At 37.8% G+C, this 25,794-nt stretch overlaps 2 protein-coding genes across 3 annotated transcripts in view; one reads left to right on the forward strand and one right to left on the reverse strand.

Annotated features, from left to right (window-relative positions):
• LOC107038346 (flotillin-2) overlaps positions 1-25,794 on the forward strand; it is a 112,746-nt gene that overhangs the window by 49,540 nt on the left and 37,412 nt on the right. The window lies entirely within an intron of this gene.
• LOC107038337 (glucose dehydrogenase [FAD, quinone]) lies at positions 21,179-25,374 on the reverse strand. Its single transcript, XM_015257380.1, has 2 exons — positions 25,307-25,374; positions 21,179-23,248 (listed from the first exon to the last, which is right to left on the reverse strand). The coding sequence occupies exon 2, from the start codon at positions 23,241-23,243 to the stop codon at positions 21,369-21,371; it is 1,875 nt and encodes a 624-aa protein (XP_015112866.1). The 5' UTR covers positions 23,244-23,248; positions 25,307-25,374; the 3' UTR covers positions 21,179-21,368.

Genomic DNA, 25,794 nt, shown 5'->3' on the forward strand with positions numbered 1-25,794 from the left:
TGGTTCAAAACCATCTTTAGAGGTCCTAGCACGCCATTTCTCGACCCGCTCTTTCGTTTGAGCCCAAAAAAACATTCATATCTTGTCTGCCATCTTTGCTACAAACTCGGGTCTTCAACTCGGGTTTTCAATTGAAGGCCCGAGTTGTAGATAAAAATACAACTGCGTGAAACACACTGTAGTATAAAACTCCAACTGCGTGAAACACACAGGTGTATAAAACTTCAACTGCGTGAAACACACAGGTGTATAAAAATACAACTGCGTGAAACACACAGTAGTATGAAACTTCAACTGCGTGAAATACACAGCAGTATGAAAATTCGGCTGCGTGAACACACAAACTTCACGCATGCGTGGAGTGTATGGAGTGTACGGGAGTGATTCACCCAATGGTGCGAATAGTCACGGCCTATTTTCATTTGAAAAGGATAAATAAAACGCCTCCATTCATCTTTCACCTTGCTTTTATTAACACACTATTTTCCACCTATTTACAACAGAACATTGTGCAATAGTTATGGTCAACTGTCACAATCAGTGAACAAATTCACGATAAAATATCGTCAACCGATACATACGTGAGTATCAGTGTCATCAAATCATTGAGAAATATCGTCGTTGGTATTGTGGGTATGTGGCAAGTGTAGGACCACACCGAGAGAATTAGTTCCACCAGATGAATAAAGAAAAATCATTTGCTTACCTATCCACTTGGTTTCATTGAGCAATTGCGCTACGCTTTGTTGACTCTGTCATTTTTTACAAATCGGAGCGATTATTCAATCTATCCCCTTCACACACTAAACTACTTACATTTTGTACTCATTTCGTCCTTCATTTCATGAAAGTATTAAATAACATATCGCCGTTAGAAATTTGTCCCTTAAATATTAATCGATTTTATTTCCTTCGACCAATTTCTATTCCACTTTAACTTCATCTCAAGTCAACCTGGCCGATATTAATCGATTCTATAATTTCTCTAATGTATTGTCACGGAATGCAGTGAATTCTTATCTATTCCCTTCTCTTTTAAATTAATGAATTTCGTCTGTTTCCGCTTTGATGATTTTTAATGAATATCCGAAATTATAATTATCTCTTGTCGAGAGTTTATTTTATTGATCAAACCTCAATAAATAGACCCATTCAGTTTAAACTGGATTATATCTCTGACATAGAACAATATCTAGAAATTAATTTATAAGCGTTTAGGTAATGCCTCATGAAGTCCATTGGCACTTTCGGAATCATGTCACGATGAAATTTCTTCACGGATGAAAGAATTCCAATGAAAAATTCCAGTCGCTTTTTTTTTGTCTGTTTTGTTTTTATAAAAAATTTAATAGAAAATTAGGTATTGAATAAAATTAATGAGTTGAGATTTCTATGGAAATTTTTTTTCTATACAACTTCATTCGCTTAAATGTTATGAATTTCAGAAAGAATTTCTGAAAATTTCTGAAAATTATGCATTGAGAGAAAGTAATGAGTTTAGATTTTTTCTAAATTAAAAGAATTTAGAAAAATATCTCAAAATTTAATTAAAAAATCCATTGGTTTTTTCTTTCTATAAAAAAATGGAATGTAAAATTATGCATTAAAAAAAAAGTAATGAGTTTGGATTTCTCATGAAATTTCTTTTGTACCCAAATTCATCCGCTTAAATGTACCAAATTTCCACCAAAATTTGTCAAGAAAACACCAACGAAATTTCCAATGCAATCCCTCCATACATGCGCTGCGATTTCTCATCTCATTCCCTTCAAATCAGTAGCGAAGTGGTAAAACGGTACAAGTCAATTTTGACTATTGACCAGTTTTCAATGAATATCCCGGAATCTAAGGGAGATGGCAAAATTTTCGTTATAACTTTTTTTGTAGAGCCGATTGAGAGCTACAACAAATGTAATTATGAAAATTTCGCTATCTCCCTCAGATTCGGAAATGTTCCTCAAAAACTCAACGGGTAGATGAGTCGACTTGAACCGTTTTACCACTTCGCTACTGAAATGTATCTATAAACCAAAATCACCTTGGGTTTATGGTACCATTATCTCGTTTCCACCTCCTCAACCACTGTGCCTTGACCAAATCCGCTCCCTTCTCCGCAATCATGATGACAGGTGCATTAATATTGCCATTAGTGATAGTCGGCATAATCGATGCATCAATAACCCTGAGTCCACCAACCCCATAAACCCTCAACTCTGGATCGACAACAGCCATTGGATCCGTGGGTGGGCCCATTTTAGTGGTGCCACTCATGTGATAAATAGTCATCGTATACTGCCTGATGAAGCAATTCCAATACTCATCAGTAAAAAGTGGCAGATGCTTGCAATTGGGCGGTGGTTTGCTGTGAAATCTCGCACCGAATCGTTTCATGGTGGCTGTCTGGCCGAATGCCACAGCAGCCTTGACCCCTTCCCTGAGGACATCCACATCAGCCTTATGGGTGAGATAATTATGATAGAGCAGAGGATACTCCAGAGGATTCTTCGTCCGCAGTTTGACGAATCCCCGTGACTGGGGTCTCAGCATCATCGGAAAAATCCCAAACACATCACGATTATTGATCTCTCCGAATACTTCGTTGTAGAATTCATCTGAGAGGCCGTGGGCATTCTTCACCTGAGTGCCTCCGTCCGAGCATGTAGACGATGATGTTAACATGAATTCAATGTCGGGCCAGTCATCAGTTTGATTAGCATATTTGGTGGAGATAAAAGCAACAGCCTCGAGGCCAACGCTGGAAGTGAGTGGTCCGTCCTCGGTGATTGCGTATCGAAGGGCGGAATTGACATTGACAAGGCGATTCATCACTATGCTTATTGGATAATCAATGAGGAAAGCTACACCACCAACGGCTATGTGATCCTGGAGATTTTGGCCAACACCTGGTGAATGGTGAATGGGCCTGATGCCAACCTGTTGCAGGTGCCTGGCATCACCAATTCCGGAGAGCATCAGCAGCTGGGGTGAGTTGATGGCTCCTGCTGAGAGAATCACCTCTTTCGAGGCGTAGACTATCTCTCGACGGCCATTTCTGATGAATTCAACGCCGTATGTTCGCTTTGTTGTGGGATCTATCAGCAGGCGGGTGACGTGGGACCAGAGGGATAGGTGGAAATTTGGTCGCAGTTTTATTGGCCGGATGAAGGCTTTCGCTGCACTGCAACGAGTACCTCGACGCATTGTGTACTGCCAGAGAGCAAAACCAGTCTGCTGCTCACCGTTTACGTCCACGATGTCGTAACCCATTTCTTCCCCCGCTTGCAGGAATGCCGGGCCTAGGGGGGTGTTGTAAGGGGAGTCCTGAATGGTCAAGTAACCACCTGGAAACATGGTTTTTTAAGGTGATGTAGTTGATCGATTGTTATTTTATTTTTGGATGTGAAAGCACGTTGGTATTCATCTTTCGGTGAAATTATTGATAATGTTTGCTCGAAGGGAGGGGGTTTGCTACAGTCGAGCGAGATATTGCAATCATTTATCGCTTGGACGTTCAAGGGATTAATTCAGTAGCGAAGTGGTAAAAGGAGATAAGTCAATTTTGACTATTGACCAGTTTTCAACCAATATCTCGGAATCTAAGGGAGATAGCGAAATTTTTGTAATTACATTTGTTGTAGCTCTCAATCGGATCTACAGAAAAGGTTATAACGCAAATTTTGACATCTCCCTCAGATTCCGAGATATTGATTGAAAACTGGTCAATAGTCAAAATTTACTTATCTCCTTTTACCACTTCGCTACTGAATTGGTTTTTCTGTTTTATTTGGTGGGAAATATTCCAGAAATCAAGAAGAATTAGGATGTTTACTTTTTTTGGGAATATTCATAAATGAGTGGAAAATTAGAATTCTTTGAGAATACGAGCTTCTTTTATGAATGAATTTTAAACAATCAATTCTCCTTACTGAAAATTACTTTTCGTTGAGTAGAAATATTTGTTTTGTTGTGATTTTTTAAATGTGGAATGTTTGGAAACGGTGGAAAAACATCTAAATAATCTGGAAAATTATAATTTCCGAAGATAACGATTTTTTGCGAATAGTCCATGATCAATCTATTTTCCTTACAATTTTTTGGTGAAACTATTCTCAATGTTTGGTGAAGAGCCGCTCTATTCATTCATTTCAGAAATGGAAGAATTAGGAAGTTTATTTTTTTTTAGGAAAATTCATGAATTCAAATTTTACTGTACATATGAAAGTACTTTGGTGATTTTTTATCCTCAAATATCTTTTCAATATTTGTTGAACAACAGACATTCCATTAAAACCGTTGGAAAACGTCTAAAAAATATGAGAAAATTAGAAAGTCTACTCATCGAAGAAGATTCATTACCAAAAATGTGTAAAATTATAATTTTCGAAGATAACGATCTTTCATGGATTATTCTTTTTCATGAATAATCCATGAACAATCAATTTTCCATTAATAAAAAAATTATGAATAAATAAAGAGAATTGATAAAAAGATTTGATGAATTAAATTGAATTGACAATATTGAAATGGAATTTCTCGATTTCATTTTCCATTTTCGTGCGATCGAATTCCTCTAAATCGAGTCATTCAATCTGGAGATATTGACAATTAAAGACTGTCCATTTTACCCCACTTTCCCCTACTTGAATATCCTTCGGAGGAGTTATCGATGGTTTGAAAGTATTTTCACGGTTTATGAACCTCCGATTAAAATCTCGACCATGGGATTTCAATCTGTGAACAGAAATTCTGACATTGTTTCTGGGATAGATAACAGAGCTCAATATGTACGCGAGCTGGCTCGGGTTTCATAATGATTGTAATGCCATTATGCTTATCCCCGCCAAGTTCCATCTGACTGGGTTGTTTCGGGACACGCAACCACTTGAATATCAATGTCGCCGGCCGGATATGAAATTCAAGTTTCAGTAAAATCCAATGACATTATCGGGTTATGAGATTCTCAGACAATAGCCAAGTGATAGCCATCGACACTTTTTTTCGGAAGCCTGTGTAGAGAGTTGTTCTTGCGTGAAATTTTCTTCGTGAATTAAATTAAGGAAAGTGAAAATCGGAGGGGAGAGATTAGATATTCATTTTTTGTGTTGAGAAATAATGGAAAATCAAACAGCTTTCGTGTGATCTTTCCGCTCGAGCCAAGGGAGTCAGTTGTATCCCAGATAGAACCGCATTGTTCGGAAGGGTCAACTGAGAGTTGAATAGAAGGGTTCGATGTGGGTCAAGTACTATGGCAATAATATTATCAGTCGGAAGCATGATGAAAACTACATTGTTAAAAAAAGAATTTCATGGACCGTTGTATAGTAAGTTGAGGAGAGAGACGTTGAATTCAATTTAGGGGGATAAAAATTATGAAATTTCAGATTTCACTAATGTAGAACTTGAGTTAAATTCAACATTTTTCAGCAGAATGAAAACAAGAATTTCCAGACTTGGAAAAAACTTGAATTTTCAATTAATTGGAAATTCACAAATATTCACATATATTTTTCTCGATTTTTTTCAATTCTGTTAATTGTTGTGGAGTAATTGAACTGAAATTTACAGTTTCTATTGATTTCTCCATTAAATTTTGAACTTTCAATTTCGAAATTCCACATTTTTTAACCGCAGGAAGACGACAATTTCCTTACATGAATTTTCAATAAATACATGAATGTTCAGACCTAAAAACTACGTTAAAGTACATTGAATTTTCAATTAATTGGAAATTCAATGAAATTCTCCATTTTCGAGCAGCAAGAAGCCAAAAATTCCCTCACTTGATCTTTCAATGAAAACCTGAATATTTCGTACCAAATTACGCCGCATTTTTAATTAATTGAACATTCAAAAATGCATTTACCTGAATTTTCCTGATTTCTGTGAATTTTCATGCACGGAGAGAAATTTTTGATAAAAATTATCCTACCGCTCTATAAAAATCACGAGTCATCGTTTCCTCATTTCTATCCCGAAATTTAGTAAAAATTAATGTATGATGATCAAATTTTATTCTACGTTAGAGAAATTTTATCCTGACGCATAATAAATTTTACCCTACCGGTACAGTAATTTTTATTTTTATCAGGATAAAATTTCTCTAACGTAGAATAAAATGTCATCATCATATATTAATTTTTACTAAATTTCGGGATAGAAATGGGAAAACGATGAATTTTACAGAACGCTAGGATAATTTTTATCAACAATTTCTCTCCGTGTGGAATAATTGAGCAGAAATTTCAAATTCCCCTTGAAAAGTGACCTCTTCAGGCAGACATTGCAAAAAAAGGGTCATGCAAGCCTAATTCGTCTCACCTGTATTGTGATAGCGCTTGTCTCGTGCAAGATACGGGTTCCGTTGATCCTCGGATTTCTTGAAATACGGTAGTACGTCATCGAAACTCCAGCCGGGATTGCCAAAGCTCTCCCACTGATCGAAATCCCGGCGATTACCCCTGATGTACAGCATAGTATTGAGAACACTTGAGCCACCGAGTACCTGTCGACATTGGAAAAATCATCATCACAGTTGATTTTCCATTTTTTCCACAGATTCCTCTCTGCACTTGTTATATTGACATTGATCGAGGCCAAGTTGTTACATAAAACATTGGGGAAAGTTTCGGAGGAATTCGAAAATATTATAATGTAAAATGTTTATACTACTATTGAAATCACGTATTTTTTTTAACACCCAATATTTCATAACATTTGCACGGATTATTACAGATTCCAAACCCGTTATACCAGTCCTCACACACATCCGTGTACTTTCGACTGTATTACCCCAATCGCATCATTAATGAGCCGCACACCGTTGCGATCATAATTTCACCAGCGAACTATTGACTATCAACTTTACACTGATAGAAATTTTTTGAAATTGAGGTAACAGTTGCATGTAAATTTTTAACGTTGGAAATTTAAATTCAATTTGAGATCAAATCGTGTATGGAATTTCTCATTTACCTTGGAATTAATGAATAAATCAATCAACGAAATTAATTACATGAATAAAATAGATGAAATTAATGAATTGCACAAATCTTCACAAGCGTTTGTGCGGTCAAAAAGAGAGGCAATTTTTTCTGAAAAATCTGACACATTTTTTTCTACAAATCAACTCATTTGTCAATAACGGAGATAGACATTAATCATTTCTAATAATTTCCCTTGAAATGAGATAATAATTTTCCAATAGTGTAGATGGTCAAGCTATTCAATTGATTAGTATTGAATCTTTGACAGTATAACTCAGTAGTGAATTGGTAAACCGCTATAAGTCGATTTTTGACTATTGCCCAGTTTCCAATGAATATCTCACAATCTAAGGGAAATAGCAAAATTGATATCATAACCTTTTTATAGAGCAAATTGAGAGCTACAAAAAAGGAAATTACAACAATTTTGCTATTTCCCTTAGATTCCAAGATATTTATTGAAAACTGGCCAATAGTCAAAATCGACTTACACCGGTTTACCACTACGCTACTGAATTCTATCAGTGAACTATTAACCATCAGCATTACACTGATAGAAATTTTAAAAAATTTAGGTACGAGTTGCATATGAATTTAAATTCAATTTGAGATCAAATCGTGTATGGAATTTCTCATTTACCCGGGAATTAATAAATAAATAAATCAATGAAATCAATGACATAAATAAAATAGATAAAATGAATGAATAATTGCAATTATACTCAGAAATAAATCGACTTTTCTGCATTAAAAAAATGTGCCAAATGTTACAGAAAAATCTGACAGATTTTTTTCTACACGACGAAACTACCAGAAAACAACCCATTATTGTGGAGAAATTATGGTGCTATTATCGGGTGTTCCAAAAATTAATTCATTCACTAACAAATAACGACAATGACGAAGGATAGACATCATGTTAATTAATCATTTCCAAAATTTCAAGGTTTTTCCCTTGAATTTTCTAACGATGTAGCCGGTCCTAATTGAATTAAACCATTAGATATCATATTAATGCGCTGAAAGGGACCGCCCGTACAAGGTTTGAGGATCCCTCGGAACCGGTTATAACGGGCATTTTTGGCAATAGTCCAAATCGTGAACTTTCACTCGTAATCAAAATGATGAGGCCGGCATTGACACACCCATTTCCATTACATTAAGCGTAGGGACTAGGTAAACTTGTAACTCAATGATGAATATTAGTCATTAATTAAATTCCATCACAGTAGATTTGACGTGTGGAATTTTTCATTGACCGAAATAATGAAATACGCACATTATATTCATTTTGAAAATGCAAAAATACGTGTCCAACATTTTTCACTCAATTTTCATATCGAGCAGTGAAAAAATTCCCGCAAAGCCCAATTTTCTAATGAATTGAGATAATGACGAAATGAAAGCCGCGTTTATTGGGCCCTGCGGCCGTTTCAACACAAAAACTCTCAATTCATAAAAATAAAAATATTCACCGACATTAGATAATAATCATTACCTTCCCACGGGTCCAGCAGCATCGCTGATCGACCATAGCTTGGCACGCTGATTTTTGCGGTTGCGTGCGGTATTTCCAGTCAATTTTACTTTTATGAAGGTAAAGCGAGAGTATAGGGACATCTGTTATTTCAGTTTCATGACCCCCAGCCTCAATCAATAGAACATTCCACTCGGGGATCTCTGTTAATCTATTAGCCATGACACTCCCAGCGCTTCCACCACCGATTACGATGAAGTCGTACTGCTGTAGCAGATTTTTCGTCACGTGGGGGTGGTTCTCCGGGTCCATCAGGTCGTAATTGAAGTAGGCTATAGCGGCGATTAAAATTGGGAGAACAGCCAATTTTCCGACTAAAAGCAGAGCTCCTGTCTTCGCAGCAGCGGCTATCGTTCCGACGAATATTGCCATTATTTTTTATTTGTTTCTAATTCTCCGGGCAATTGTCATGCACATTTAGTTCACATCTCTAACCAAATTCCGAGGAATAGTGCTGCAACACATGATCGCAATATTTTCTCTTTCGCCTGCGGTACAGGTACAACATAAAGAATTTTTCCTTTCGTGTGAGAAACAAGTGGATTGGGAGGTGATGACTCTTCGTTATTCAGATGTTTTTTCAATCTTTCTAATTTATGAGGGACGCTTGTGGTTGAGGTTTGTTTCAGTCCGCCCAAAACCTAATTCGTTTTTTTTTATTCCATGGTTTCTCGCTGGATTGTCTCCTGAAAAATGGAGAAATTTGATTGCGATGACATAAACTACTGTGAGTTATGTAAAATTCAAGTTGCAAAGTCCATTCTACGGGTTTTTTGGGGAGATATGATTTCGAAATGAGGAAACGTGATTCGGCTTTTTCACGGGTTCCTTTTGGCAATTGTGGATTGATCCTTTTTGGGAAGTCGATACATTCGAGTTGATAATTTAGCCGGGACTAGTCATGTTTGATGAGACACTCACTCTAATTCCACGAAAGACAGCCAAGAAGATTTAAAGATAATTGAATTTCGGAATTAAAACGATTGAAAAAATTTTTAAAACAAAAAATCTTTAAAAAAATAAAAGCAAAAATAGTATTTTAATGCGTCGTAAATTATCCGGTGGAAGGTGACTCGACGAATGTTCGCATTCCCTTGATCACAGATGACATTTGAAAAAACCTCAAATTCCGAATTTCCCAAGTGAAGGAATTTGACTTTCATGATTTCTCAATTAAATCCATAATTAACCGTGAATATAGGGCAGGGTTTAATGGAGTGAATGCGCCTTGATGGGACGAATAATTTCTTTTGATGTTGTCGTTATCAATTACCGCAACCCAATCCCTGAATATCTGCTGTTACCGAGAAAATCTGACATCTTTATTATCTCAAGGACTGGATTTTTTTCAATTTAAACAATAGAGGCTTTTGAATTCTCAATGTCGGAAATTTTAATTTAGTTACAGATCAAAATGTTTATGGAATCTCTTAGTCAGCCTGGAGTCTCAAGAGAATAGGGTTTTCCATGTTTGACGTTCATTGATGCTTCAATAATATTTCGAATTCTCAAACTCATTGTGAAAATTGAACATCACATTGAATTAATTTTCACTGGATTGAAAATTCAAGAAGATTGCCGGAATTGTCAAAATTTTCTCTAGACGATTAATAAATTTCAGTCGCGGTAATAAAATGTTTTGAGTCGATTTTGACTACCCCCCAGTTGTCAATGAATAGCTCGGAATCTAAGGGAAATATCGAAATTTTTGTTAAAACCTTTTTTTTCTAGCGATTTTGCTATTCACGAAAACCTCGTTATCTCCCCTAGATCCCCGATATCCCTCCAAAACTCAGTAGTGAACCGTTTCATCGCTTCATTACTGACTTCATATTTATTCAATGAAAAAAAATTGACAAAATTTTCAGTTGTTCCCCCGAAACTTTCCCGCAATCCTCGCATTTCTAAATTTTTTCGTTGATTTTTCTCTCCATTCCCATTCAAAAACCCGAGGAAATTATTGAGAATTCAAGCAGTATAAAAACCCACCGCAGACTGTATGTTGACAACCGTAATATTTGACATTTCTCCTGCAGGTGTTTCTCTGAATGAATCTCTCAAGTCTCCCGAAGAGGAATTACGCAATAAACGAGCCTATCTCGTTGAAATTGGGCACACGTGGACAAGTGTCAGAAAACATCGATTAATCCACAGTTGAAATTTTAATACACATATCTACAACAACAATCACATAACGAGCCACCACAAAATGCCGAAATTACAATTGAATTGTCGAATTTTTAATTGAAACACTTGACACAGTTAACGAAGACGTTATTCTCCTCTCGAAATGCCGTGCGATTAGAGCGAACAATTCCGTAGGATGACCATCACTTACATGCGCCAAAATTTGTTATTTAATGGAGATCGAGGAAGCACGTGGTCTTCGTATTCTACAGTGAATCGAATGAGCGATGAGAAGGCCGGAGAGAAAGCGAAAGACTGGGAGTTGGAGCATTTACGTTGAACGTATAAACCTAACATGCAACTCCTCCTCTCCTACCACATTTGTGTTCAAAAGAGCCTGGAGACCGGTGTGTCGCATGAGCGAGCCAGGGATAACTCGATGGGGTTGCGCCAATAGTTCTGGCATGCAGGAACTCACGTTCTCAGTAACTAGTCCCTCCACACATAAACTGTTTATCAGCACCGATTGATGCAATAGGCCATCGTCTGCCATTTCCTCATTTCTAATTGTATCGTGGAACAATATCATCTGCGTTATCTGGTACAGGACTGAAATCCATTTTGCTGATAAAAAATGGCATTTGGGCGATTTCTATTCCACAATCTATCGGTGAAAGTCACCGATAATTTCGTCAATTCTCGGTGACCCTGTTTTTGGCAGTTTCTGGCCAATAGCAGTATGTGGAGAGACAAATTTATTAATTACCACTGAATTCTATTCTATTTTCACGTGAGGTTTTGGAAAAAATGCGGGAATTGGAGGCGGAAAGTATTTTGCATAGAAATGAATTTACGATTGTATACGCAACGCAAACATAAAGTGGTTAATGAATGGGTTGATATGAATGGCAATTACTTCGGTTTGTTATGTGGAAGTTGTAAGAAAGTTTGCCGGGAATTTCCAGTAGCGTTCTTGGGAATTTTCATTACATTACAGTTCCACTGAAATTTCGAGGAATTTCGGAATTGAGAATTCAGAAATAAATTAATTTTGGTGCAATTATGCTATGAAAATTAATGGGAATCAGAAAAATACTTGTGAATGGATTCCTGAATTTTCAATTAATTGAAAATTTAGCGTAATTTGATATTGAATATTCATGCCGCTAACAATATTGGAATTTCATTGAATTTCAACGAAATCAGAAATTTCATAATTCTTTTTTTTCCTTAAATCGGATTCAATGTCACTCGCTTGGAAATTATTAGTCAACTGTCCAGGAAATTTCAATCACAAAGTGGTGAATGAATGGGTCGAAATGAACATACACACAACTTCACTAAAATTTCGCGGAATTTCTTCATGGATAATTCAAAATTTCATAGAAAAATCTCTGGACGCTGTAAATTTCATTCCAATTATTCCATGAAAATTGATAGAACTCAAGAAAGTTTCGGTGAATATATTCCGGAGTTTTCAATAAATTAAAAATTTAGTAATTTAGTTGAATATTTACGTTTTCATTTAAAATTTAATTTGGAGAACGTTTGCCTCCCTGTTGTTAAAAATAGTGGAATTTCACGGAATTGTCAGCTAAATCTTGAATTTCATAATTCTTTTGTCCCTAAATCGAATTCATTAACGCGTAATAATTCTTCACGTCAAATAAATCGTCCATTTGATTTTCGGCATCTTTCGGAATAAATGAATTATTCACTGCACATAATTGAAAAATTCATTGAAAGAAATATGAGTTTATCAATTTTCGCCGAAAATATTACCGAAATTAATTGAAAAATGTTGAACGAAGAGTTATAATTCATTGAAATACGTCAGTTCTCTGGGCGTGGAAGTCTTGTGTGGAAATTTGGGTACTTGTTTGCCTCGACCAAATTCGGCTCTCCCTATCTCATAGGGCTTTTATGACGTTAACTCTATATTTTTTTTACCACATTTGGATTTCTCTTCATACATCTTTTGTAATCTTCTGCACTTAAAGGCATTTCCCTTTCTCAGAAAGACAAACTCTGGAGAAACTCACAAAAAAAATATTTCATCGCTCACCATCGAATAGACAGGCTCGTTGACATGTGAATAAAAAAAAACAATAAGTGAAGACTATAATAATAGTTCAAAAGTTCATAATTACAAAACTGCAATTAGCAACTCGGAATGTTCCTCAGGTTGAATATTCACGTAAGACGTCTCGATTTCGTCAAGCTCGCATGATGCTGCCATTTCAAGTAATCATGATGTCAGTTTCACATTCTTATGGTGTCGCTTCGTTGATGATAATGATATGTACGACCCTAAATCCTGCAATATTCGACCCTTGGGTACCAGGTTACGAGCAATTTACACATCATTAATCACAAGTTTCTCAATCTCGTACATTGACTGTTCTATATTATTCATGATTGGCAGGCGTTACATTCTTCCTACCTCTGAATGCTTTCCTATCCAATGCCATAATCACTCGAGGTTGGAGGTGAATACTATTGTATTCGGAAAAAACAATTTGCCAACAGGTACAAATGAATATTAGAAAAATTCCGCAATTTATTGGTGTTTGTTTTTTCAATAGAAATGTTCAATGGAAAATATTCTACAGACAAATCTATAGAATTCGCTTTTTATCTTCAACTTGTTCTTATTGAGATTTTTTCTGTACATATGTCTCTGTTAAAATTAAATATTTATGTTTTACTTTTTTTTTAACAAACGAGAAGAAAAATAGAGAGGAAAGAACTGAGAAAATTCATGTCGAAGAATTCCTACAGAAAATGTCTCAATAGATAGAAAAAATTGAATAGAAAGATGCAATTGTCCTGATTTTTTTATATAAAATATTTTTTATTGGAAAAAAGTCCAATAAAATTGCGGAACACTCTAATAGAATCTGCCAAAAACTAATAGAATTTTAATAGAAATCCAATAGAATTTTTCATCGAATTCGCTAGATTTCATAATTTTTTCGTTTATGATTTCAAACAAAGATGCCTCAAACACAATGTTGCTTCGCGAATCTTCAAAGTGTACATCAATTCTTCGTGTAATTATTTTTATCTGCACATCTGCGATGACCTTCGCACCATTTTTCACTTTAAAACAAAACTTGAGTATTCGGTTTGCTTGTTGAATACAAACGTTAACTTTTGAACGATGAGTATAATTAGAGCATTAACATCTCCAACTACCGGAAGACAACGAAGTCTGAATTGAAGATCCCCGCCGTCTTTTGGGCCCATCTTACAATAGGATGATTAATCCACGTGTTACACTCCTTACCGAAAATTGAGTATTTAATTTTCTTGTTAAATACTAGCGGTGAATGTTTTTTATTCCTCTCCCCCAAACATCTAACTTTACAATTATAATAGTTAAGGCACATTAACCATCAGCACTCCAATAACTGCTTTCACTGAGTTGATAATGATAGGATTTGAATGGTTTTTGATCATATCCCCAGCTTTCTCTGGTATTGTAATTAATTATGGGCGCATTAGTGTTACCCCTAACCATGACGGATATAATTGAGAAGTCAAATTCAAGTCCCACAACACCATGAACCCTCGATTCAGAGACCGTGACGGTAAAACGATCGTTTTTCGAGCCCTGCCCCATCACGAAACGAAAATTAGGTATTCAATTTTCTTATTAAGAACACAGTGTTATTTTTTTTTTATTTCTACAAGTCTGGTATTTTTAGTTACATAGAGAATTATATAATTTTGCTGATAATTTTCGGTACACTTTTTGGAAATTTCTATCGTGTTAATTTTAATTCTATTATTCTTAGAAAATTAATGAAAATTATGGAAACTCAGATGATTAGATTCTTGATTCTTTGAATCAATTGAAAATTCAACGTGATTTGGTAATGCGTATTCATGTTTTGATTGAAATTCAAGTAATTTAGAGAATTCTCGTCTTCCTGCTGCTCAAAAATTTGAAATATCAGTAAAATTTCAAACTTCACAATTCTTTTGGAGACTTGGGAACCCGGGAAATCTCCTCTTTCTGTTGCCACAAAATTTTGAATTCCTTGGAATTGTCACTGAAATTACAATTTCACTGTTTTTCCCAACTAAATCGAAGTCAACGTCACTCTCCCTAGAATTACAACTAAACAATCAATAACATTTCAGTCGTTTCCCAAGCCTGAACGTGTTAAAATTTCGGCAATTCGTTGGTCTCAACTATATTTATTCATTCCAAATATTCCAATCTCTCGGCGTACACAAGGGCCCATTAACCCACCAGCACTCAAGATACTGCACGGAGAGAAATATTCAATAAAAATTACGTATCTCTTCCATAATTCCGTAGCGAAATGTCATTGGGGGAAATTTTACGGAAATGTCACGTAATTTTGGCCTAAAATCCCGGAATTTTTCCAGAGCGTTCCATAATTTTTACCTGAATGTCCTGTGAAAAATTACGATACCGTCACTCCAATTTTCTGAGTCGATTCCGTAATCGGTAAGCGAAGTGTGAGTTCCGTAATTTTAGCTGAACATTTCTCTCCGTGTGTTTTCACCAATTTCAGAATAATAGGGCTCTACTGTCTCAACCAATGTCTCTTGATCATATCACTAGCTTTCTCCGCTATCATAATGGTCGGGGCGTTGGTATTGCCCCTAACAATAACCGGCATTATTGAAGCGTCAACAACTCTGAGACCGGCAACCCCATAGACCCTCAGCTCGGGGTCTACAACGGCGAAGCGATCGTCTCTGGGGCCCATCTTGCACGTTCCAACAGGATGGAATATCGTCGTGGTGTACTCCATAAGAACGCACTGCCAGTAGATGGGGGCTCCGAAGGAGATATGTGCACAGGCTGGGAGTGGATCGGAACGAAGCCTGTAGCCATTCTCGATGAAGCTTTTGGTGTTGAACAATTGCATTGCCATTTGTATAGCAGCAACCATTCTGCTCAGATCGGGATACGCGCTGAAGGTGTTGGCGTAGATCAGGGGATCCCCCCAGATGGGGTCGGTGTCGTTGAGCTTGACGACGCCTCGGCTGTTTGGAGTCAGCAGAGTAGGTCTGATGACTACGCCATCGTAGTAAGACAGTGGCAAGAGATTCATCTGAGGATAAGCAGCAGGATCCGTGTAGAAGTCTTTGACACTAGTTGCGTCAAAGTGATACTGGATATCGGGTCTCTCTCTCGAGTCTTCGTAAGGTGTCTGCACGAAAACACCAGCTGTTATGGGACCTGTTGCTGCAAGAGGTCCGCTATGGGTGTCCCTGAAGTTGTAGAGATCCCTGACCATCTCGGGATACTCAGCGGAGTGACTCGTCTTGTTGTCAAGCTGAATCACAACGCCATCGGTTGTCGTGTGATCCTGGAGATTGTAGCCCACAGCTGAGTCGTAAATGACGGTTATTCCCAAACGCTCCAAATCTTCTTTAGGACCGATTCCCGACAGCATGAGAATTTTCGGAGAATTCAGGGCTCCTGCCGACAGGATAACTTCCTTAGTTGCAAAAGCCACTTTTACAAAGTCCGATCTTGTGCTGAGGTACTCCACTCCCAGTGCGAGGCTCGTTGCTGGATCAATTATGATTCTTATCACGTGGGCTTGGGTCATTATCGTGAGGTTCTTTCGTTTATGTCTGATTGGCCTTATGAAGGCGCCGTTTGTGCTCTCGCGTAAACCTTCACGGCTGGTTGTTTGAATCTCCATTATTCCGAGCTGGTGTCCTGCTGTCACGTCAGTTCGCTTGTAGCCCAGCTCTTCCCATGCGTTCAAGATTATTTCCACATTCTCATCCTTTTGCTCGAATCTCTCGACGGTTTGGTAGCCTTTCGTGCCGTGATAATGGGGATTTTTTTCGACAATCTGTAAGTTATGAGTACCTCATGTTATTTATTACTTTGACGATTCACTTCCTTTTTTTAACAGAAAATTTCTCATTGAAATTTTGCTTTAAAAAAAAATCCATGTGACGTTTTCTGTCACCGATTTGTTCGGCTGTAATTTAACTCTATTCGTAGGTACTACTGTAGTCATAACTACAGTTGTTATATAGATACCTATAGTTATAAATAGTTATGTAGTTATGTATAACTATTTAATTTATACCTAGAATTGTATAAATTACATAGTAGTTGTTGTCGACCGTCTTAGTATAATTAAGTAAATGTCCTTCAGGGCTTGTTTATTCTACATCAAAGAAAGTAAATCAAAATTCAGGTAACAAAATGTCAGTGGGCGCAGTACAAACAAAAATTCCATTGTGAAGAGACCTTTGTCAGAGGATAAAGAAAAATTTATGAGTGACGAATAAACTGAAACAACTCAATGAACTCCTGCGGGAGCAGAAAGAAGTCATTGTACACGAGTCTAAAAGGACTCGAGTCTTCAAGCGTCCGACTGCATCGGTGGATAAATACAGCAGTAAGCTAGAAATATTTGCAGGTATAGTTGTGAATATAGAAAAACTAAAACTATTTCTATAGCTATACCTCCGATATTCTAACAACTTCTGCAATTTTAAATTGGCCAATGAATTTTGATAATTTCAATAATTTAAACATTACAACAAAAAGAATATACAATGCATCATCCATTCATGCATTCATGAGGGATGAATGTATTTTTTGTAGAAAGAAAACTATAAGGCCGAGTGGGTGCATTAGTACAATTTCATCTTTCTATAAATTTTTTTCTATTGGGACATTATCTCCAAAGACATTTTTAAGAAATTGGCCCATTTACCTCTGGATCCTTGTTATTCTCGGATTTAATGAAATAAGGTAACACCTGCTCGTAATCCCACCCGTAATTACCCAGTCTCGCCCATTCATCGTAGTCGTCTCGATTTCCGCGCATGTAGATCATGTAATTGATGGTACTCGAGCCTCCCATTACCTGTGGGGATAGTTATTGAATTGTTGTTTGATTCACCGTCGACAATGCAGTTGATTACCTTGCCTCTTGACCATCCGCAGCGGCCTTCTATTCTAGATCGACAGGCTTTCTTGTCAGGCTGGGTACGATAGCCCCAATCTATGTTACTACCCTGCATCATTGGCGCGAATGCCGGTACGTCGGCGGCTTTTGGCTCGTCAATTCCGGCTTCCAATAGTAAAATCTGGAAATTGGAGACAAAAAAACTGAATTTTTTTGGTTCATTTCCACACGGAAAAAAAATTCTCCGGAAAATTTTTGTAATAAGAGAATGAAGATACCTAATCTGCATTAATTTCTCAAATGAAGCATGAAAATCTGCTTAAATGGTGCATTATCAGATTTTTATTTGTATGAAATTCTATAATTTTCCAAAAGTTCTCGGGCTCTTCTCGAGCTCTTCTGGAAGTTTTGGAGATTTTCAGTTCTTTATCAACTTTTGAGAGTTTATCCATTTGAAAAATTGGAAAACCTTTCTGATTTTTTATGAAAGAAGGCTCTATCATTTTTTTGAGAGTCAAAAAAACCCAGAAAATTCTTCAAATTCTCCATCACTTTCTACGTCGTATAATCCAGCATGAGCAGAGTAAAAATTCATGTGACCCTATAGAATTTCTTATGTATTCCCATTGAAGCTTGCTACTTTATCAATTTTTCTAGGAATTTTCCCATTTCCACTGAGAAAACCGTAGTTAATTCCTGAAATCATCGATCCTCATTTCCATACTTGCAGATGCATTGAAAAAACGAGTTTCGCTGCTCTGTAAATTCTGAACTCCATTCTCACCCATAAATTTTTTTATCGTGATGGCGTAAAGCCTTTACGAGGCATGTTTTAGTGCATAAAGCATTCTCTTATACCTACACTCCCTTCAACACTTGAATAACAAATGGAAATTTTTACGCACAGCGGGAGTTATAAACCGACTTATGGGCGAAATTTGATGCTGAGAATAGAGCATAAATCATAATATGGGTTCACATACTTTCCAGTCGTGAATCTCGGACAAACGATTAGCGACAACACATCCAGCGGATCCCGCCCCGATTATTATGAAGTCATACTGATCTGCGGGAAATCCAGCGGATTCAGGGTATTTCATAGAAGTCGATCTGGCTGCGTGATTCTCCCCCGCATCGACGATGATCCTTCGGCCGAACTCATGAATCCCTTCGAGTCCCTCTGGACCCTTTGAAGTCTCCGTAATCTGCACCTCCTCCAGCCCCTCATCCTCAATTTCAACGATCACAATATCATCCTGATCAATTCTATCGAATAACTCGGATAGGTATGAGGTCTCCCCTGTGTCATTCGCGTAGAAATTCCCGATCAAAGAATTATCATCAATGAAATTATCAGAAGGCAGTGCCAATTTTTTCGATTCCCAACTGACTGCGAGTCCCTCAGCAGCTTCGTAAGGGCTCCCATTGAGACTATCGAGCAATGGATACTCCTCAGGATGATTGTCTGATGAGTATCCGAATAGCTGAACGACAAGCGCCAAAAACATCATCGCTGGGGGCTGACACGACGTCATCGTTGGACGTGTCACGCAGAGGTCGGCGATATCTCTTGGTATCCACGACATTTTTCCAATTTTCTGGAACGAAAATTTCATAACAATCTTTTGAAAAATACCCCTGAGGCTTATTCAGTAGCGAAGTGGTGAAACGGTTCAAGTCGACTTATCTCCCAGTTGAGTTTTTGAGGAATATTTCGGAATGTAAGGGAGATAGCGAAATTTTCGTAATTACATTGGCTGTAGCTCTCAATCGGCTCTACAAAAAAGGTTATAACAAAAATTTTAGTAGCTCCCTTAGATTCGGAGATATCAATACGATAAATCGATCAAACGATTCAGCGTCCTCATTGGTAAGATAATATCGTACAATTCTGCATTCTAGTGCAATTCACATTAATCAGGACCATCGACACTGAATAATTGATACCAACTTTTACACAACTTTTCGAACTGAATATCGAACAATTAGAATGAAAAATATTCTTATTGGCCTCCTTTTTATTATCATTATAGAAAAGAGAAGAAAATGAGCGCATGACACATTTTGGCCATCTCCTTTTTATCAACTAGAACAATCACAAAAAAATGTCTTCTTTTTATTAAGATTCCAAATTATTTTACTTTTGATTTAATTAAAAATTGGAATGCATCAGTTAAAACCCTCACAAAAAAAAGTAAAATTCGTCGAAGTTATTGACTTTTCTCCTAAAGATGATATAAAAATTCCTGAATGACATAAAAATCACGGGTTTTTTCAACAGAATTTTTCTCTCCGCGTGATCTGTTGAGGAATGTTTGGTTGAAATAAATTGTCAGCTACGAAATGTTTATTGAGGCGTGACAATACGACCCATTGCCCGGATATTTCCGCGGTAATTATTCACTTGGATTGTATCTCAAGCGGCACATGTACCTTTGTTGCTGCCCTCTTTCCAAGTACTCACTCTTCATTAATACGCACTTTCCTCAATGATTTTTTATTACACGGATACACGAACATAATTTCAATTATTCCATGATTATTTACGTACTTAATGAATTCAGGAAGAGCAAGTCCGGATATAACTTATGATGGCGAATGCTCAGTGCTTTTACCATTGGATTCACTCTCCACGAACGAAAAGTTGATTGCAAAAAGCGACGACTCCAGAAAAATTATTGTTTGAATTTAACCAGTTATTTACGACAAGCGAACGTCTCTCTGGCCGTGCCCATTTGGTTATCTTATCTCATATGTAGTACCCTCATCGCACTGTTAGTAATGCCTAAACACAATGTCCGATATCCGACTACGGTCGATGCTAAAATGCAACTGTTCCCTTTCGCACATTTCTTAGAAGGAAAATTACAACGCGGGCCTGTTACTCTCTTTGTCATGTCGTGAAAATCTGTACAGACTTCTACTATAGACTTTTGCCCAACAGGAAAAGAAAGGATCATTCTATATTTCTTGTGAGGTATTAAGTTGAAGTATAATCGACATCAAAGAATTCGTTAATGTTAAAAATCGGGTGAGGTTCGTGATTCTCGGCATTCGTTTGTAAGACAAATACACAGAGAATTAGGTCCGAGCCAAGTCGATTTATTCTCTGAGCACAATTATGCCCAAATTTTGACAAATGACTCATATGTTGACTTACAATTCCAGATGACATATTTGGCGCAAGAAATTAGTTTGGCAATATTATGATGATATTTCTCTCACTGCACATGACATGGAATTGTAATTGATCAATTATTCATCAGCAATTTATTCCCTTCAGACGTACGAGCCGGAATTGAAGGTGAACAATTCTTCAATAACAAAAAAATTATCACTCATGGGAAATCACTGTGTCATTTCGCCGGTTCGCAAGTACCCGAAGTTCAGTGGTAGTCACGCTTCATTTATTTCTTACGTACTCATTGATCTCACTTTTTTGCCATGCTTTTTTGCCCGACTTCCAGTCGCTTACCACCAACTACTTCTAGCGGTCCGCGTTTCTTCGATGTAAACCAATAATTTAGAAAGAGATAACATTGCAATTATTTGTAGAACCAATGCATACGATATACATCAAGAGAGCACAAAAATCAAATACCCAATGGTTTTTACTAAAATTTTTATTACCTAAAGTGTGAAATATTCTACTGCATTAAGATACGATAGGCATATGCCAGCGTAGTTGTTATGACCTATTTCTCAGTACATAAAGAACTTAGTATCGATTACAATGACGGAAAACATGGAAACCACGGAACAAAAAAACCGGAATAACTTCTTCATCGCATTTTCTCATAATTCATCCCTGCTGGACCATTCCTTTTTCACCATATCCGCGCCTTTCTCAGCAATCATCAAAGTTGGGGAATTTGTGTTGCCACTGGTTACAGTTGGCATTATCGATGCATCGATAACCCTCAGCCCCTTAACCCCATGAACTCTAAGTTTAGGATCCACCACAGCAGCAGCATCACCTGCTGGCCCCATCCTCGCTGTTCCCACTGGGTGATAGACAGTGGCAGCTGTATGCCTCAGGTTGCACTCCCAATACTCCATAGAACCAGCTGTGAACTCCTTGCACCCCGGTATCTTGAAATGTCTCAACTTGATGCCGTGCTTTTTCATGACGTCAGTAACTTCCAAGCTCTTCAGAAACTCGACTGACTTCAGCAATTCCACCTTGTCCTCTTCGCTGTCCAAATAATTAGCCCAAATTTTCACTGTATCACTCGGCGAAGTACTCCGTAGTTTAATTTCCCCTCGACTCCTTGGATTCAGCAGCGTAGGGCACATCATAAGACTATCACCAGCGATTGTTAATTTCATAAGTTCTGCCTGCAGCTCCTCGGACAATCCTATGGAGTTCATCACTGCTTGGAGCATCATGACGTCCCCCTTGGATATGTGAATATGATGGAACTGGATATTCGGGTAGTGTGAGATCGGGTCTTCCAAGTTGACGAATCCTAGTAAATCAATGCCCCCGGTGGCTATGAATTCCCCTTTAGTATGGATCAAATACAAATAGGCGTTGTCTAGGTAGTCCAGAGGTGTTTTGATAACACCCGATTCGTTGAAGAACTCGAAGTGAAGGCCCATCCATATCAAATGGTCCTGCAGATTCTTCCCCACTGGGAGATCAGCGACACAGGGGATTCCCAGTTCATCCAAATGTTTCTTCGGCCCAATTCCGGACAGCATCAGTACCTGCGGAGTTGCTATGGCCCCGGCTGAGATAATAACTTCCTTAGACGCTTTGAGATCTACAGATTTATCATCCGGAAAAGTTAAACGAACGCCAACAGCCTTATTACCCTCCATCAGTATTCGATCCGCTCGAGTGGACGTCGCCACGAACAAATTTTTCCGATCTTTCACCGGTGACAGATAAGCCTTGGCTGCATTGACACGGCGACCCTTGTCGAGGGTACCCTGGGCCCTTCCAAACCCAATGTACCTTTCACCGTTGAAGTGATCCAGCACTGGAATCCCTCTTTCTCGAACTGCGTCTAGAAGAACGCTTTGAAGTCCAGAGTCTGTGTAATTGTAATCACGAATATTGATTTGTCCGCTGCTTCCGACGTACTTGTCACCGAATTTGCCGATGAACTCTGGGGAGTAGCTCTCTGATTTTTTGAAGTATGGAAGCACATCTTTGAAACTCCAACCGTCATTTCCCAGGGCCGCCCAGGAGTCGAAGTCCCGGTCGTTGCCGTGAATGTGGAGCATAGCATTCAGCACTGAACTTCCTCCTAGGACTCTTCCTTTACCCCATTTACATTTTTTGGTGGATGTTCCTTGACACATGCCCTCTTGGTATTCTACCTCGTAAGCGTAGTCCTCTGGGGTCCCTTGGAGGAACAGTAGCATTGCTGGAACGTCACTGAGGGCTGAGGGATATGCTCCAGCTTCGATTAGGAGAACTCTCCAGTTTGGATTCTCGGAGAGTCTGCTGGCCACGGCAGAGCCTGCTGTCCCTCCTCCCACGATGATGAAATCGAAGGGATCGGAATTTTCTAGGATCTCAGCGTTTCTGTTGGGGGGGTAATCGATGGGGCTGCTGAGGCTGCACTGCGATACCAAAAGTGCCTGGATCAGTTGGTGGAAGATCAGGGGGGAACTCCCTTGGACAGATGCTGCACAGCTCTGGGCTAAACACGATTCCATTGCTCCTGGAAAATTAATTAAATCAATGTTTAGACGGTTTTTTTGGGTCTTATTTTGGCACTCTATCCAACCGTATGCATGCGGCTGGGGATTCAACACTGTACCGCATAGAACATAGGAGTAGCATGGGAAACCACAGGAAACCCATGCCGGTACAGGCGGTTACTCTATTAGCAACCTCCCGCTCGCCGAAGCTTTCCGTTGAAAAATTCGGTTCCACTGGGAATCGAACTCACAACCTTTCGCACACTAGACTTGCGTCTAGTCCACTCGGCCACCGACATCGGTGTTTAGAACATCTCTTTGCCGGAAATATAAGTATCGAACTAGCTTTCATGCACGACAAAATTTCATAGAACAATCTAAGGAATTTGACAGAAAATCCTATTAGTTTTTGGCTAAAATGGGTAGATTTCCGTATTTCTTTACGAGTTTTTCTATTGAGATATTTTCTACAGAAATTCCTCGAAATGAATTTTATAAGTATTCCCGCTTTATATTTCTTCTCTTTTCGTGAAAAAAAAAATTTTAAAAACATTGAAAATTTGAGAATATCAGAATAAGTGTAAAAATCGTATTCTATTATTCTCCTTTATTCTCCCACTTCATAATTTGCACTCTACTCCGCTCGAGGCCTACTTCTCAAAATTCTCCCCCTACTCCTCATCTATCGTTTACCCTCCTCTGTGATATGCCGCTTGAACTGGCGGAGTGCGGGTCTCTCCTTTACTCACATTTCACATGAAATTGCCTCAAGGAACCCCCCGGACTGAATTCAGGAGAGTCTACCGTCGAATATTTTACGTTTAACATTTCTATTTAAAAAAAAACGCCCAGATAAGCTGCGGTATTTTTCAATTGATATTCATTTTAATACTCATTCTGATATACTTGAATAATTGAATTTCTAATTTGGTTCTCTTTTCATATGATTTATGCAGCATTTAGAAGATCTACACGGAGAGAAGAGCCATGGGAAAGAGTCCCGTGTCAAATTTACGACTTGTATGTATTTCTAAAATTTAGGAAGCATTACTATCTATGGTAATGATTCCTACAGGGTATGGTATTACATACTATGGGCCATGGTAAGTCTCTCGATGGGAATGAAGCCTATGAGTGTACTAGGGTAGAGTGTACTATTAATTATGGTAAAGAGACCAAAGCCGTTTGGTAAAGTTTACCATAGTTTATAGGAGAGATTACCCTGCACTATGGTAACATGACCTATATTATATGGTAAAACGTGAAAAAAGAGGATACCATGTACAAATAGCACTGATTACCATCCACGTGGTAATCTCTCCTATGATAATGGTTGTCGTTGTTATATTATATAGTAATGCCTACCATGTTCGAATGGTATTGATTACTATACAACATAGTACGTTTTGCTGTTGAACATAGTAAAAATTACTATTGAGATTGACTTAGAAACCCTTTTACCATAATTTATGGTAACCTCTACCATACAAAAGTAACCCCTACCATTCACTTTTCTCCGTGTAGAGATTTTTTTCCTCATTTTTCACAATTTTATGACGATCAAAACAATTTACAAAATTTAATGTAAAACAAAAAAAAATGTTATTTTGTAGTAAAATAATTAGAAAATGTTTTCATTTCATTTCATAGATTTTTCAGAAATGCAATGAAATCGAATAGACAAGTTGCGAATTTCCCTAGCACGAACGTCATTAGTCATACCATAATCTCGTAAAACCAAAAGAAAAGTTTCTCCACTCTCAACTATAATAGATCCGAGAATCTTTACCTCCAAATTGCCTTATCTTATCGAGTAAAACCTTGAATCGAGTAAAACCGGTTATTATTATCCAGCGCATAAAAATTGTTTGCGATTTATTCGAATCACGCAGTAGATTCTAAACTGTGAAGGGAACATCAATGAAATTATTCAATGAAATCATTTCCACTAATTTTCGTAGCCGCAGCCCTAAATAGTTAAATTCAATTAAGAATACCGGCAGGGATAAAAATTATGGTGATTATTCAATAACACCAACACTCTTCGGAACACAAGTTGAAGACAGTAAGACACTCACCGATTTGTCAAGCGCCGTGGCCCATCGATAAGAGACTTCTGATGTCTAGCTTCAGAATGAGTGCATTCCGAGCTACGCACTACTCCCCCATAGAGCTGTGAGACATCCCCCCAGAACACTGCACGGAAATCGATCGACTGACCAATCGTGTAGTAGTGTCTAATTTTTTAAAATCAATTCAGTAATATTCAGAAATGGTAGGATTGTAATTTTGACCCAATGACAGAGTTAAAGCGATTTCTCGATACTCCACACGTATGAAAAAATCGTATAGAATTTTTCTATACAAATTGCGTATGGAAATTCTACAGAATTTCCGCGTATGATATTCGCATATTTTTTATACGAATTATTTCTGTACATAAATTTTTGTTTTCATACGAAAGATGTCTAGACGCGCTAGAGAAACGTAGAGAAATGTCGCAACTCCATACGAAATGTTTCTATACATGTGGCAGTGGGTCGTATAGGATCAAACCTATAGAAAT

This window comes from Diachasma alloeum, unplaced genomic scaffold, assembly GCF_001412515.2.
Source record: "Diachasma alloeum isolate Michigan unplaced genomic scaffold, Dall2.0 Dall_scaffold_00280, whole genome shotgun sequence".
NCBI classification, from domain to species: Eukaryota; Metazoa; Arthropoda; class Insecta; order Hymenoptera; family Braconidae; genus Diachasma; species Diachasma alloeum.